The sequence below is a fragment of the Nothoprocta perdicaria genome, unplaced genomic scaffold (assembly GCF_003342845.1).
Source record: "Nothoprocta perdicaria isolate Ctin4 unplaced genomic scaffold, notPer1 scaffold_77, whole genome shotgun sequence".
NCBI classification, from domain to species: domain Eukaryota; kingdom Metazoa; phylum Chordata; class Aves; order Tinamiformes; family Tinamidae; genus Nothoprocta; species Nothoprocta perdicaria.
The window spans coordinates 161,302-177,858 of NW_020456054.1; the positions used below are offsets into that span (position 1 = coordinate 161,302).

The 16,557-nt window shown below is 47.2% G+C and overlaps 2 protein-coding genes across 2 annotated transcripts; one reads left to right on the forward strand and one right to left on the reverse strand.

The window, feature by feature from the left end:
• The first annotated feature begins 786 nt into the window (after nucleotides 1–786).
• Nucleotides 787–6,387, forward strand: CTHRC1 (collagen triple helix repeat containing 1). The gene is made up of 5 exons (XM_026051593.1): nucleotides 787–804; nucleotides 1,057–1,170; nucleotides 2,961–3,182; nucleotides 4,056–4,272; nucleotides 5,975–6,387. The coding sequence occupies exons 1-5, from the start codon at nucleotides 787–789 to the stop codon at nucleotides 6,115–6,117; spliced, it is 714 nt and encodes a 237-aa protein (XP_025907378.1). The 3' UTR covers nucleotides 6,118–6,387.
• Nucleotides 6,388–7,453: 1,066 nt separating this feature from the next.
• SLC25A32 (solute carrier family 25 member 32) lies at nucleotides 7,454–16,430 on the reverse strand. Its single transcript, XM_026051626.1, has 7 exons — nucleotides 16,240–16,430; nucleotides 14,569–14,719; nucleotides 13,354–13,439; nucleotides 12,121–12,281; nucleotides 11,363–11,476; nucleotides 10,881–11,026; nucleotides 7,454–9,242 (listed from the first exon to the last, which is right to left on the reverse strand). The coding sequence occupies exons 1-7, from the start codon at nucleotides 16,415–16,417 to the stop codon at nucleotides 9,107–9,109; spliced, it is 972 nt and encodes a 323-aa protein (XP_025907411.1). The 5' UTR covers nucleotides 16,418–16,430; the 3' UTR covers nucleotides 7,454–9,106.
• Nucleotides 16,431–16,557: the final 127 nt, after the last annotated feature.

The following is a 16,557-nucleotide window of genomic DNA, read 5'->3' on the forward strand; positions in this document are numbered from 1 at the left end:
GCATTAAATACCTCAGGAAAAAAAAAAAAAAAAAAAAAAAGCATTGAAGTGTATCCTCCCTATTGGAAACGCTACTGCTGCAAATCCCACTAGGACTGCAGCATTCCTGAGTTATCTCCCCAGTATCCCTTACTGCTATTTAATATTCAAGGAGACGAGGCATTCCTTATAGCACTTTTATGCCTGGTGTGACCCAAGCATGAAATGTTATTTCAAATGCAGGAAAAGGGGACAGTTTGTGCTGGGCATTTTCTTGTGTTACTGAATCAACAGCGTCCAGTGGGCTGGGGCGCTCCATGAAAATCTGACTCGCTGCTGCGGTTTTGGCAGGATCTGCTTTTGCAGGAGGGCTGTATTCCCATTACAACTAAACCGCCCGTTTACACGGAGGTGTTTTAGCCTTGCTGCTGCCCACGCAACAAGAGGTTCCTGCAGGGACCTTGGGCCGCCTTTCACCTGGGAACCCCTGGAAAACAAGAACAAAACAAAGTCGAACAAAACCCAGCACCTTTTCACCAGAATTGTTGGGAATGCCGGGCGGGCTCGTGGAGCCAACGGGGCCGTTTCGGGCCCGCGCGTCGCCGTTTCTGGCCGCCGCCTCCCCGCGCCCGCCATGGCGGCCGCTCACACGACCCTCACGTGGCCCATGTTCGAGGCCCCGCCATGGCGGCGTGGCCCCCTGCCTTGGCGGCTGCCCCCCGGTCATGGCGGCTGCCCCCGTGTCCCCCTGCCCTTGCGGCGCTGCCCCCGGCGCTGCCCCCCGCCATRGGGGCGCTGCCCCCCGYCATGGCGGCGCTGCCCCTAGTACCCCCGTCATGGCGGCGCTGCCCCCCGGCTGGCGCGGCCCGCGGGGGCGGGACCCCCGGCGCCGGCGGCTGCGGAGCCGGCTCCGCCTGGAAGTTCCTGCTCGGTTAGCGGATGGAAATTCGGGGCCTCCCCGGGGAGGGAGCTCGGCCCCGGCGCTCTCAAAGCGCCATTGATCGCGCAGCGCGGCGGTCGCGTCCCGCCGGCAGCGCCTGCCCGCGGCCCGGCCCGGCCCGCGCCATGCGCCCCGCCGCGCTGCTGCTGCTGCCGCTCGTGCTGCCGCTCGTGCTGCGCGCCGCGCCCGCCGCCGCCGACGGCGCCAAGGGCAAGCAGAAGGCGCTGCGGCAGCGSGACGTGCTGGACGTGGTGAGTGCGGCGGGCTCCGCGGCCCCGCGCGGGGAGCGGSTCGCTGCGGGAAGGGCGAATGGAAGGAGGAGGGGAGGGAAGGGCGCCCCTCGAGCAACCCCCGGGTCCCGGCAGAGCCGCGTGTRGCCGCCCGCGGCACCCGCGTTGTCCCATTCCTGCGTTCGTCCCGTTGGGCGTGCGGGGCTGCGTAGCCGCGCGCTGCAACGGGACACGCGAGCGCGCCGGGACTGGCCCGTCTCGCGGCTGGGGAAGGGGCTGGGAATTTTTCCAGCGCTTGGAATGCGAAAAGCAGATGTGCGGCGTTTCCAAGTGCTGCCGGAGAGCCATTCCCTCCTATAGAAAACCCATGGCGCAGAGAGCATTTCCACCGTCCCCAGAGATCCCCCAGCGCGACGGCCATCCCATTCTCCTGGCTTCAGTGGCCTTTACTTGTTGAGTTGCACCACGGATAAAGCCTCTGCGCTCACGGGACAGCCCGGGTTTAGCTGTTTCATGTATATTCAGCTGTATTTAAGGGTCCCTCGTGCTGGGCATTTCTGTGGCGTTGCCCTGGGTGTGGTGGCCGAGCCGCATTGCTCGGATAAATACATGGGGGCTGATTCATCCCGACTCCTGGTGTGCAGCCGCTTGCAGCGAAAGCAAACTCGCCACAGAGCCCTCAAAGAGCAGACTGGAAAAAGAGACCTGTGTGAGCGGGACGGTCTCCTTTTGAAAGATGCTTTATGCATTCCCAGCCCAGGAGAAACGTGTAGGAATACTTAACTTGGCAAGCGGATGGATTGAGTTGGAGCGGAGACTGGAGCCCAGGTGATCCCTTTGCTGGCGTTAATGGGTTTTTGTGCCGCGGTTTGAGCCCTYGGGGAAAGCAGGGGGAGCGAGGGGCAGCTCGCGCCCGGCGGCGGCGCCACGGGGCCCAGGATGTCGCCGTGCGAGGGGCAGCGTCTTTGAGTGCCCCGCTCAGCTGTCTGCATGTAAAGCGCGGCCTAAGAAACAGTCCCGGCTCAGAAGTGAGGCTGGTTCTGCGCCTGCTCCCGCTGCCCCATCCAACCCGGCTCCCGAGGGAAGATGAAACCGCGTCTTCCAGAGCAACTCGTCACCTCTCGTAGCGCCGCTAACCCCGTGGAGGACATCGTGGTGTGCAGGTCTTCCATGCCTGCCGGGAAGAATACGGGCRGGAATGCTGAGCACAGGTTTAGTGCAATGCACGGCTCCCCAAATCCCTGTCCACATCAATATGTATCTGAAACGCACTCTTTATGGGCACTCTGAAGGCTGCCTGGGTCCTGCTGGACCAGGGGGAGTTGGCACCAAAGGGATAGAGCAAAAAACCCGTGAGCCTCTGTTTTGTGTGAAATACAAAGTTTCTATACTTTAAAAAAGAAAAAAGGACCAAATTATTGTAAAAGATTTGACAAGACAGTTATGCAAGCAGTGGGGTGACAGGAAAAAGTAACTATCAAAATGGAATTTTTGTTTTTGGTTTTCTCCATAGTCCACTATTGTGGTTTTAATCCTTGCTCTAGGACAATTTCAGATCTTCTTTAGGAGTTAGTATTTATGCATTTTTTTATATATAAAATAGTTGAAGTCATAATTCACAGTAAATTCTGCTTATATTATTGATTTACCCTTGCAATTATTTTATCCTTTTTCTACTTTGTCCCCTGCTGGAACYGTTTTCTCGTTGGTCCAGAGAAAACCACCTGCAGGAGCTGGAATAATTTGTTGGGGGGCAGTGGGGCGCATGGGAGCCCCCCGGCAGAACCCCCAGCMCCCGTCATGTTTTGCAGTACAACGGGATGTGCTTGCAAGGCCCCAGCGGAGTTCCGGGGCGCGACGGGAGCCCCGGCGTGAACGGCATTCCCGGGACACCCGGCATCCCGGGCCGCGATGGCCTCAAGGGCGAGAAGGGCGAGTGCATGCGGGAGAGCTTCGAGGAGTCCTGGACGCCCAACTTCAAGCAGTGCTCGTGGAGCGCCCTGAATTACGGCATCGACCTGGGCAAAATAGCAGTAAGTGGCCTTTGCCAGGGGTGTTTTGCCAACTAAAGCAGTACCTCGGTGGTKTGCAAATGTGGCTGCAGGTCAGAGAGATCTCTACAGAGATCCCCCTCTCAACACGTGAAGTTCTTGAAGATTCCCCTGTTCCATCTCAAATGTGTTTATACAGTTTCCACCATGTGCCCAGTTGTTTATTTCTGTAGCGGTGTCTCCAAAAGGTGAGGCAGCTGCTTTGGGAATGCTTTTAGAAGACCAGGTTTGGCTTTTCACATCTGTGGCTGAGGAGCTGGAAGTGACGCTACATAAAAAGTTCCTCCATAAGTAGGGCAAGATTTTCACCACATTATAAGGTATAAGGAGATACCTCAGAATGGTCATTGAAAAGAATTACTGAAGAAAGGATTGGGGTTGTTCAGGGTGAGAATTAACAAACCCTCCCCAGTTCAAGCTGCCTTTCCCATCCTGTGCTACAGCCCTTGGGTACAAAGCTTGCAAACACAACAGCACAAGTCTAAAGAGAGCTGGAAATCCCAAGCCAGCAGGAGCAGTGAGGTCCAGCGAGGAGTTGAGTGCAGCCTCCCAGTAGCTCACAGCACTGTACATAATCCCCAGGAGGTAGCGACTAGGTTACCAGCTTCCCAGCAGGTATTGTCTAATTAAAGTTCAGAATTTCAGTAGTCCCTCCTGCCTGCTATCCTCTCTGAGGTGCCTTTTCTGATTTGCATCAYGCTCTATTTGCCTGAGAGCACTTTTTGTGTGGGGGTGAGCGGYGAGGGGGGACGGGGAAAAGGAATAAAGACTGTAGTCAACACATTCTCCAAACAATTCCAGCAAATAGGTTGGAAATCCAAAGTTGCTGCTTGAACCACTTTTGTCCCCTGCTAGGAATGCACGTTCACGAAGATGCGCTCCAACAGYGCCCTGCGCGTGCTCTTCAGCGGGTCGCTTCGGCTGAAATGCAGGAAYGCCTGTTGTCAGCGCTGGTATTTTACCTTTAATGGAGCAGAATGTGCCGGGCCTCTTCCCATTGAAGCCATCATATACCTAGACCAGGGAAGCCCCGAGCTGAATTCCACCATTAACATACACCGAACCTCTTCAGGTACGTCTGCCCAGAGCGCGTCCCCAGAAACGCTCTCCTGGCTCCTCTGGTTGCCAAAGGGGCAGAGGACACAGACCCTGCTGTAGAAGTCAAAAAGCAGACGGGTGGTCAGTTAATGCTTGTTCTCTTGTGTAACTGACTGTCAACAACAGTAACAGGATTGGAATCGCTTATAAATAGTTCTTTTCACTCTGGTATTTTTCATGATACTTTACATCCTGTAATTTAGAAATGGAAGAAGGTTCTGATGAGAAGCTTTTACCACATGCGATGTGGTAAAATTGCATTGCTGCCAAGCAGAAAGTGTTTCAGCCTGAATTGCAGTACTGGTATTTGCAGTTATCTGTGCAGAGCTAGACTAGACTTAATCCTCTAGGAATTTTTACCATAMTTTTTGGCTGAGATGCAAAAGCACCTCAGAAGTGAAGTTACTGGCTAAGCAAAAAACAAATTAGTGAAGTCATTGCAACATCAAAGGGTATGATACTATGAAAAGGGGGTAAATGTATTAGCATGCAGCCTGGACTCTAGTTTTTTGATGGTTGCTGGTTATACTCTGAGAAACTGCAGTAAAACCAAGTGTGCTGCATTAACCTAACAGATTTACAGCTATGGAAATTTCTCACAGGAGCTCAGTGGTTTCAGCTGTACGTGCTTCTCAGAGCCCAAGATTTCTGCCTGCAATGGAGCTAAATAACTGTGAGCCAGCAGCACAGCTCTTCACAAAAGTCCATTTTCCTCCCCGTAAACAGAGCAGAGCTTCTGCAACACTTTTCCTTGTCCCTTGAGGGGCAGAGCTCGCGTGTCCTCATGAACCCACCTGCAGCAGCGATGCCCACGGTGGAAGGGGCGCAGTGCGACAGGGCTTGTGGCCCTTCTGCTGCTGTCCCCACCTCCCACCCCAGCTGTCTTGTTTCAAAAAGAGCTACCTGGGTGGGATTGAAACCACGTGCCAGCTACCAGGTCATCAGCTGAAGTATTCCAAGGAGATAGGCCTTCTATTTAGACATCCCAAGGATTACTCTGCTTCAGGTCATGCAACAGAGACCAACAGGGCACACAAGTTCTCTGCTTATGTTGCCACATTTTTTTTTTTTGGTCTTAAAAAATTGTTTAAATGTAATTAGAAGAGCACAAACTTGCAATGTGTTGCTGCTGCTAAATGCTTGCATCCGGCCTTGATTTATGCAGTGCAGTGGTGGGGATGGTATCTACTATGGTAACACGATTTTCCACAGAATCCCAGAATGTCTGAGGTTGGAAGGGACCTCTAGAGACCATCCAGTCCAACCCCCTGCTCCAGCAGGGACACCCGGAGCACGGGGCACAGGGCGGCATCCAGGCGAGTTTGGAGACCTCCAGAGAAGGAGACTCCACAGCCTCCCTGGGCAGCCTGTGCCAGGGCTCTGTCACCCCCACAGGAAAGAAGTTCCTCCTCACATGGAGATGGAACTGCCTGAGTTTCAACTTACACTCATTGCCCCTGGTCCTGTCACTGGCCACCACTGAGAAGAGCTTGGCCCCTTCCTCCCTACATTCTCCCTTCTGCTATTTATACATATTGATCAGATCCCCTCTCAGCCTTCTCTTCTCCAGGGAAAACAGGCCCAACTCACTCACTGTCTCATTATACGATAGATGCTTCACTGCCTTAATCACCTGTTTTTGATGATTTTTTTTTTTAATTTTTGTCTCCTAACAGTGGAAGGTCTGTGTGAAGGGATCAACGCTGGCCTCGTGGACGTGGCCATCTGGGTTGGCACTTGCTCAGATTACCCRAGGGGAGATGCTTCCACTGGATGGAACTCAGTCTCCCGTATCATCATTGAGGAACTGCCCAAATAACTTTCCCCTCTCCCGATTTTTTTTTAGTATTTTGTATTTCTATAGAGGTGGRTGCAAGTATTTGACTAAAATGCAGCAAATTCTTGCATCCGTAGTGTTTGTCTACCTTCCTTTTTGGTACACTGAAGAAGCTTTTATCATAATCATTTTAGAATATAAATATCTGAAACAAGGTAGTTTTTTTTAATTCATTGTTTGGACTGAAATACGAACATGTATCACCATTTTAAGAATTGTAACTTTTTTATATCGAATAAATAAGACCTTTTACAAAAAATAATCAGGCTCTTTTATTGGTCAGCAACCTGTTTAAGTACATGGTCTTACCATAGACATTTGTTTTAGAAGCCTTCAGACAAAGCTCCCGTCTTTGCTTTAGCCTTCACAATACAGACTCATTTGTACAGTTACAAAATTTACATTTCCTTTCTCCACTGAAATGAAAACTAATTCTCTTGGATACAGCCTGTCAACTCTACCAAGCACTTTGGGGTTAATTAAGAGCTGGGCAGATGCAGTCRTTTGGAAGCTATGGAAATAACGTTGCAGTGCCTTGGCTTGCAAGGAGGGTACTGGTAAGCTCAGATGCTGCAGATATTTAATGCAGCCTCAAGACTGGGCAGAGTGGTTAGCACTGATCCTAGCAGGGCATTGGCAGCAGCAGTTTAAGTGTTCTCTTCCCAAAATAAGTGCTCGTGCTCATTGCTCTTCCAAGACACGCAAATTCTAAAGGGAGACAGTCATGTTTACATTATTTCATTAATGAGAATTTGGTTTTGTAAAAAACAAGTAGATAAAATGCATGTATAACATGCAGAAATACAAATTGCTTCCGGAAATTAAAAAGAAACGCATTAAGTCTAAGTTGTTTAGCCACAACTTTTTTTTTCCCCCCTATTTTGACCAGGTTGTAAGGTTGTCCCCGGGCTTTTGCCACGGGCCAGCTCTGGGCTGCAGCTTTTTAAGGGGCATTAGAGGGGCATGSGGGAAGGTGGGAGAGCGCGGAGGCCCTGCCCGCTCCGTGGCRGCACGGGGGTGACAGGGCTGCCGCCCGGCCCGGCCGAGAGCTGCGGGAGCTGCTGCCGCTTCCCTGCGCCCGGCGCGTGGGCTCTGCGTTGAGAGCACAGGGCAGTTCCTGGGAGCTGGGCTGGGCTACGCGCCCAGTTAATCACGGGCTGCCAGTTCATGGACAGGAGCTGATCGTGCACCTGCCTGCAGCCTCCTCTGCATTTATCCTGCAGCATGAATAAGCTGCCCTGGGCATAGGCCATACTGACTGGCATAGTGTCAATTCTGTTCTTATGATATAGATATGTACGTCCATAACTTCATAATGTATTTTGCATCTTGGATGGCCGAGTTTTAACTCAATGTTCCATTAAATCCCTCTTACGTACTTGAAGACACACAAAACCAAGAAAAAAACTCCTAAGGCACAAGAAGTTAATGACTGTTAGCATTAGGGACAGGAATTTCACGGTAAGCTTTAGGTAAAGTTCATTTTCAAATACACAAAAAAGCTTTTGCAAAAAACAACCAACAAACTAACAAACACCCCAGGTCAGCCCTACGGGCCACGTGTCATCATGTCAGATGAAATACCACAGTAYATTGCCAAGTGCATCTGATTGGGACGTGAGATCAGGGGAGCAGAAAGTATACATTTAAATAGGTTAAAAGCTAAGCCTATGTATCACATGCCCATAGTATCAGTTGAAGCAAACAAGTGGATTGCTTGGTGCAGATTCAAAATACAGAGAAGCTTTTGACATTTTCTAAGCTTTAACATACAAGTGAAAGCAATTTCCAGAGCTCTGCTTTAAAAGCCTTATTTTTGGGCTTGATCGTCTTTCTGTTATCCAGCAAACTTCTCCTAATGACTATCTGGGTGCACTGCTGGATAGTAGATAGTATCCTCTGCTCTTTATGAACCTGATTTTTCCCTCTTGCCTGTTGATAATCTCTGCTATGTTCTTTCCTCCTCAGTTAAGCTGCTTCTTGATCCCTTTATGCTAACAGCAGCAGCAGCAATCTAGACAGTAATGTATTTTCTTAACAGAAAACACCCCCAAAACTACACAGCCTTGACAGCAATTTTTGTCATGCAAGTAAATACTATTACTCAAATTGACTGAGATGCATTTTTTAGAATCCCTATTTCTCAAATAATAATATTAAAAATGACCAGGGTCATCTTTGCTCTTTTTTATTTTTTTCCCAGTGCCTTGAAAACTGCAAAGTATTTACATAGTTACTAAAAAACCCCAAACTTTGTTATGTAACCTGCTTTTAATATTATTTGGTCTGACATTAGTGATGGAGACTGAATGTCTTGGAGAGACAAAGAAGGGTAAGTGGCCAGTGATGTGCCACTGACTTTGGTCTGGTGTTAAAGATGAAGCAGCCAAAAACCACCCTGCAAGTCTGTCTCAGTAGCAGACAAGAACTGTATTTCATCAGATCGGCCATTATTCAAAAAAACAAGAAAGGAGAGCTGGCTGTTTACAAAACACAGTGAGTTTCCAAGCTGCAGCCTGTGGAGGCAGCGTCTGGGTTGGACGAGCATCAGCCTGGAGCACTAACCAGCACCTTCCATACAGGTGGATTCAGCAGACTCCAAACAACGCTGTGAACAACTCCATCCATACTTGCTTGGTGAGACACAGAAAAATACTCTGTATTTGACATTTTAGCTGAATCCAGAGTGCCTTTGATGTCAGTTTTCACTCCTTCCAGTCCCAGTGCTATTTCAAGTAGCAGAGAATTGTTTCAGGTAGACACTGCTGACCCCGAGGAGTGAGCGCGGAGCAGCCTGGGCGCACTCAGCAAAGGAGACGGAAGCCGGATGGATCTGCACAGTCRTCTCCTGGTTCTCCCCTCTTGGCACTACATCAGCTCACAGTGTCCAACCAGACTGCTGAAGTAAGGCTCTCGCAGATCATAAATATCAAAAATAAAGGATAAATCCTTCTAACACAAGCTTGTACCTTTAATTATTTTCCTTTCTAAAACCGAGTAAAAAACTAGATACATTTTCATACACGACGAAGGTAATACAGCAGGCAGGAGTCACTCTGATCACATTGGCAATAATTCCTTTGTAAAATCCACGAATTCCTTCTCTCCTTTAAAGACACAGAAAAACATTTAATGTACTTCAATAGAAATTAGATATAAAACAAGTTATGGTATTTTTCTTTCCCTCTGAGTGTGCACCTTAGGTTAGGAACAATGATGTCAGCATTATTTTACACAAAATGTTTTAAAAGATGCGATATATCAATTCTTAGACCACCACTTTCTCTTCTGAGCAAACAATAGGACATGACTAATTCAGCCTAGACTTTGAGGTGGTTTTTTTTTAGTATTTTCTAAGTTGGAGTATCTTTCTTTATGCAGCAAGAAATGGTTAAAATACCTGAAATTTCTGCAGCCTGTTCCAAAAAGCGTTTACATATTTAATCTCACTGAAGTTGACAGGGCTGAAATGCCTTGTGATTCTGTGTTGTGTAACAAGTGAGCTGAGGGTCAGTACAACTAAGACAAGTCAGCTGCAAACACTGGCTTTCAATTTTAGAGAATTAGGGCATTTCTGATCTCCCTGGCTAGTAAGAGAGACACCAATCCCCCTCAAATTGAATCACAATGGTCATGTTAGTTTGGGCTACTGAACAGTGTTAGAAAGTTTCACAGAATCAGTTTCAAGTACTTCGTTTTCGGCTCCACACTGCCTTGCTTCCTAGGAGTCTAGGACACCTGGAGGGTTTTACGGCCAAGGCAGGCCTTGGGAAGGGCTCAGGCAGGGTTTATACTCCCCTCCTCAGTGCTCTAGGCTGCATTTATTTGTTTCATATTAATACTGGGCCCAGACTGGCTGCCTGTGTTCACGCTGTACTAGAACTAAGGAGCCTTCCTACAGAGCACAGTGTTGAAGTGCACCCTGCTGGGACATCAGAGCTATTCTCACTAACCGCCACCCTCAGCCTGGATGTTTTGTACAGCCTCTGCAGCAGAGCTGGCCCTGGGACAACACAGTCTCATTTATGCGGCACCTCTTATTATCCCAGCAAGTTGCCAATTTATCTGTGTCTTTCTCAGGATAAGCTGCAATCCAGAAACGCTGTTGAGGGCAAGGTGAATASAGGTTGTGTCCTGCAAGGATGGCCAATCTTTGCAACTAGAGTTGTGCAGTAAAAACCTTCACATTCCCTGAGAAATTGAGGAAAGACACACACCTGGGAGAAGACACAGAGCTGTGAAGAAACAGCTCTCTAAACATCGTACAGGAAGCTGGGCCTAGACTAAAAATGCCACAGGGTAACACAAGGGCATGGGGATGAACGGCTCTGGCTGGCACTTCCTTCTGCCAGGGATATGGATCAACCATAACGACCCTCTCACCATATGAGGTAATCTGAAGCGTTTCAGTGAGATTGCCCTAAGAGACCCTAAATGGCCAATTTACTATTATTTTTTAATCTTGCTAATCTGTAAGAGAAATTTGTTGAAGAAGACAGGAAGGAGGCAAAATAAAAAAAAAAACAGAAGTCTGCAGGCTAGCCCTGATCCTCACCTATCCTGCTTTGTCCTTAGATCACTGCTTTCAGTGGCCCCCAGCTCAATATGACTTTGTGCAGCTAACATTTTGTTTGCTCTGGGCTGCCCTATAGGTCAGCAGCACAAAGTCAGTAAATATGGCTCTGATTGCCTTACCTAGAAATTTTTTCCCCAGATACTTCCCAGATTTGACTTCTCATGCTCACCTCCACGTCCTGCGGATCACGTCGAGCACACCAGAGTAGGTGTTATGCTGATCCTGAAGACGAGCTCGTACAACTTGATAGGGATATGTTGCTGACACAGCAAATATTTTGGATACAGCTGCCGTGGTTATGTATTCCACAGTGTTCTAAAAGCAACACAAATTGCAAAGCTTGCTATCATATGATTTAGATTAGCCACTTTCCCAGAATCTTATATAATTTTTGCAACCTGAACTCTAGATTTTTCCCCTTTAAATAGCAGCACAATTCAAAAAACATCAATGTTTTATCCAACACCAGGACTAGCCAGCTATGGATCACTTATAATAGAAAAGTGAAAAAGTCTGATATGTTATTTTATTTATTCACTCCTATTAACCTATCAATCCTTYGTAAACATGGCCATTCTGTGACCTGAAGAAATGTAGCACATCTTCAGTAGTTCACAGGCCGCAGTAGGTTTTCACTCTCAGTAACCTTACCAGCTTTTTGTCTGGGAGTCTGTTCCTATACTTGTTGTATCTCAGTTTCAACTCCTCATACGCCATGAATTGAAGTGCTCCATGTGAAGTTCCAAACAGACCTGGCACAAATCCCTAAAGCAAGGAATAAAACAAGGTTAAACCGCAGCCCACAGAAGTCTGCACAAGTTGCCAGAGCTCAGTTTAACTGCTCCGCCAATCCTTTACAAATGTGAACATGCATTTGTTGCTGTGCAGAATGACTCAAAACCCACAGTGGCCAGTTTTCTTATAGTAGGCATCACACAAAAGTGCAGTAAATGTTCACAGACTCCACACAACTTACAGACTAAGACACCTAAAGAACAATCAAGGTAAAATAAGTGGCTTAGGGACTTAAAACCAGCAAAGTACAAGTGTAGGTTTTAAACCACTCACGATATGGATCAGGACAGTAAGGATACAAGCAGTTTATGCTCTTGTAAAGGTGCTGCAGAGTGTCTGTCCCTTCCAGGGACTGGGCTCAAGCCCATTTATTTCCACCTGCGGCTGCTGTGGCAGCTACAGACACCCATGCATCACACGAGGACTGCCCTCAGGAGCAGAGGCCAAAATAGCCAAAAAGCTTATATTCTACATTCTGCTTTTCCCTTATGATTCAGCCTTTTTACTGCAGTTATTTAGTAGGGAAGAAGACTCCCCCCCCCCAACAAGTCCTACAGCACTGCAGAGTGTGACACGGTGACAGCCCATCCTGGAATTTTCTGAAATTGTATTACCTTATACAAGCCACGTATGCCCTCTTTCTTGTATATCTTCTGAAGAGCATCAAGCATGCCCTTGTACTGCCGCTTGGATGGGTCAACACCAGCGTCGTACTGCAACACGAGGCGAGTCTTCGTTACCCATATGGGGTTTGTAATACAGAGGGTCATGGCTCCTAAGAAAAGAGGAAAATTCGACTGACTGTTAGGCCAACCTTAAAGCTCGTCCCAGCTTCTTCAGCTCACTGCACCATGGGCTTCTACAAGGACAAGACTAGCATCCTAAAAGACTGCTCCTAGTACTTAAACCAGGCAAAGTTTAGGCACAGCACTGTTCTCTCTCTCTCTGCTTTCAAATTTCACATCCAAGTTCAACTTACTAGTTGCACTAGTAGAATCCATTGCGTTCTTTTTACTGCCTTTCAACCATCAGCAGTGTAATCTGTACTAGACAGGAAATTAAATAATTTCATATTGTGCTTTGATTATCTTGATTAGTATTCATATGTATAWTTTTTCAAAATTTAGTGGATACCTTGATCACGACTAATATGCTTACCTATATTGCTATGATAACATAAGCAACTTGTATCTTTATAATTTATTAAAAAYGTGATAGTTAAACAGCTAATTTCTTTTTTCTACATTAAACAACATAASCTACTTAACAACTAAATTGCTGTAGCATCTTAATAAAAAGTCTTCTCAATTACCTAGATTAGTATGTATGAAACAGAGACACATATAAGAACATATACTAGAAATAAAGTAATAAAAGTCAGCTTGATAAAAATGTTATTTTTATTTTAGATTTATAGTTTYTAAGAAAACTTGGAGCTTAAATTGAAAGATTTTCAAGGACCAATGATCAAATTAGCTCTTCTACTAACTGCAATAAGCCTTCTCTTTTCCAAGTSTAAGTGTTTAAGATGTAATGGGTTAGCATGCTCACAGTACGTTATGTAGCTTATGCTTTTGCACTTAAACTAGTACTACTAGTGGAAAACACACACACATACACAAGAAAAATAAAAAAGGTCAGAAAGTATTTTAACAGCTGCTAATTCTGAACAAAACTAAAGATCAYATCCATCCATCTTACATTCACATATTGTTTGCAAATAAATGAATGACGTTCATTTGGACTGAAACACACTTGCCACCTGTAAGAAAAAGCAGCACTGACAGACAAACACAGCACATGGACAGGCTAGAAACAAACATTAATCATCTTTGCATGCAACTCACCTGCCTCTGCAGCTGACACCAGGTGTTCGGTTGCACTTAGACTTTCCAGCYTCCCTTCCTTTTTGTAGGCTTTGATGGCATTGTAACTGGAAATCACAAGAGAGATTTTGGTAAAAGAAAAAACATAACTAGGTACATAAGGCACATAACTAAAAAACAATCCCCACATAAAAATCACTTAGGAGCTGATCAGGAAAAGCATTACGCGTCATTTAATCTTGCAAAACAGATGTGTAAGGAAAATATCTGTTGACCTGATTAACTGCTGAACAGTTGATTCTTAAAGTGAATTATAGTAATACAAGTTTAAATTGATGAACTATTACTGTCAGAAGCAACACGACTACATCTCAAAACAGTTATCTGTAAAGATAAAGTTATCTTTAAAGAAACTGATTAGATAGTCCCCCTTTTATTTAAAGAGAGTGGCAGGTATCTATTTTGTAGCTCAGATATACACTGAACTTTCTCTCAACCCCGTTTCTAGTCTTGCCATCTGCTTGGTGGACTGAGAAGTGGTCAACAGGAGATGGACTATGACCTGTAGTGAACACTGAGGAGYAAAGTCCAGCAATAAGAGAGTCTACACAACTGCAGAGTGAGCTTTGTACAGGCATAACAAAAAAACAATCATTCCCCAAAACCTTTCAATAAACTGGGGACAGCAAGAAAACAGGTTACAGTTATAGAGCGGATAAAGGAGAAAAGATTTAATAATCAAAAACAAAACAAAAAAAGCCCCACCTACACAAAAGCTGCCTTTATAAGCAAAGCATATCAATTCATAAAATAAATGAAGATACTCACAGGCACTAAAATAACAGAACATCAGTAAAACATTTAGCTTTAGTAAACCTCTGTTTATTCTTTATTTTTTATCAYATTTCATAGCTGAGGCTCTTATTTTCTGCACACTTCTAGGCATAGTTTATCAACACTTTTAGAAGATTCTTAAGATAGCAATGTCACAATCTCCCCATTTCCCTAGCACTTCAGAAGCATCATGGTGTGAAGCATCACCCACTGTGCCCGACAGAGGAACCAGTCTCTGCCTCAAACTGCTTTCGTTCCAACAGACTTGGACTTCCCAGAAGAATCACAAATTCATTTAGCACATTTTTGGTATCCTCCCTTCCCCCTTCCCCCCCMMAAAAAAGGGACAGCCAATAACTGAGGTTTAATTACACATGTGAAACATACTACAGTTCTACTTACAAGAAAAAGTAAAGTCCCCAGGAAGCCCCGGCTCCCCACACGTTTGGAGTCACCCCTTGATACAAGCCCCGCAATCCTTCGTGCTTCCAGACTGTTCTCATACAGTGCAGAATCCCATTGTACTTTGGCCTCAGCTCCAATCCATCACTTACTAGGTAAGAGAGATGACATCAAAAAAGGTTTCAGGAAACAGGAAGTTCAGCTGTCTAAGAGCCACCATGTGGCCTCCAAGGAGGGTTGCAGCAAACACACTGACCTAAATGATTAGTTGTATTTCAAAGGTGTGCAAGGGCTAGGAGTTTACAGCTTCCACAAGAGTCTACAGTTTGCTACCGGGAATGGGAAAGGATGTTAACCACAACTCTCTTGGGGCTGGGAAGAAGTACCTAAATGACACCTAAACTCAGAAGACAGCATGTTACTCCCTCCCATGAAAAACAATACATTCTCAGGGTACTGAAAAACACCACACAAGGTATTATGTTAAAATATGGAGTTCAGATCTAAGTGATTTGGATGAAACTTCTGTTCTGTTGAAAATCTATGAGCCTTAAATCACTCCAACCAAAATTCAACAGATGGAAATGAAGAACTAAAGTGAAATAATTATACTCAATTACAGGATCTTAAGGTTGGAAGAGACATCCTGAGAGTATCAATCCAACTCTCTGCTCAAAATAGGTCTAACTAGATCAGGTTGCTCAAGGACATGTCCAGTCATCACCAGACTAGAGAGACTATAGCCTCCCTGGACTATAATCGCTTCCGCAATTTGATCACTCACATAAAGTGGGTAAAATGGGTAAAAATGTTGTTTTCTCAATATCTAATTGGAAGCTCCCATCCAAACCTGCGTGTTTTGCCTCTTTTTCTACTGCTGAGCATCACCAAGAAGAGTCCAATGCCAAGTTCTCAACATCTTCCAACCAGAAAGTCACAGACAACAACGATGTCTGCCCTTAACTATCTCCTTCTTAATTCTGAATGTATTCAGTTCTCTCAGCCTCTCCTCTTATGGCCTATTCTATAGTTTCCTAACTAGTGTGGTGGTCTCTTCTGGGCTTAGACTAGACTATCCTTATCCTTAGTCCTTAAAGCCCGCCTTGTATCAACATCCTCCTTGAAACCCAGACTGGAAATAGTGCTTCAAATGTGGCCTCAGAAGTGCCACTCTTAAGGTAAGAGTTACACTCTTAYCGGTCAGCGCTGAGAGACGCAAGTGTTTAAATGCTAGCTTTGGATTCATCTGATCAGATAACAGAGCCTAGAGGTAACAGCGCGTTTTGCAGTTTCCGGGAASACCCCAAAAGTTTTGCCTTGAGATGGAAGACAAGAGCACCTGAAACCACATGCTTTGGCCTACTGCGTGCCCAGTCTAACTCGCGAGRCCACCCTGCCAAAAAGCCTGTCATTATGTAACTGTGCATGGGCTTGGGCAAAACCCTGCAGCCACAGAAACCTTATCCGCCCCCTCCGCGCTCGGCTGCCTCCTGAAAGCGCCCGGGGGTCACTGACCGAGAACAGCCTCGCGCGACGAGGTCAGGAACCCTCCGTGGAGGCTCCCGCGGGACGGCAGGGGCTGCCTCCGCCCGCCGAGGCTGCCGCCCCGGCCCGAGGCGCCGCCACGCGCGCCCCGCTCCCCCCGCGGCCTGCCGCCGCCCCGCGCCTCACCCGCGAAGCGGATCTTGACCAGGTCGAGCGGGTGCAGCACGAGCGTGGAGATGACGCCGCCGCTCAGCCCCGCCGCCAGGTTCTCGAGCCGCACGTGGCGGAGCAGCGAGCGCACGGGCGGCGCGGCCGGCGCCCCCACGGCGCACGCGGGGCCCTGCGCGCCCTGCGCCGCGCTCATCGCCAACGGTCGCGRCGCCAACGGTCGCGGTTGCGGCGCCAACGGCTGCGGCGCGCGGGAGGGGAGGAGAGGAGAGGGGGCGGGGCGCCCTCAGCCGCGCGCACCCGGCGCCGCCCCGCTGCGCACGCGCGCGCAGGAGC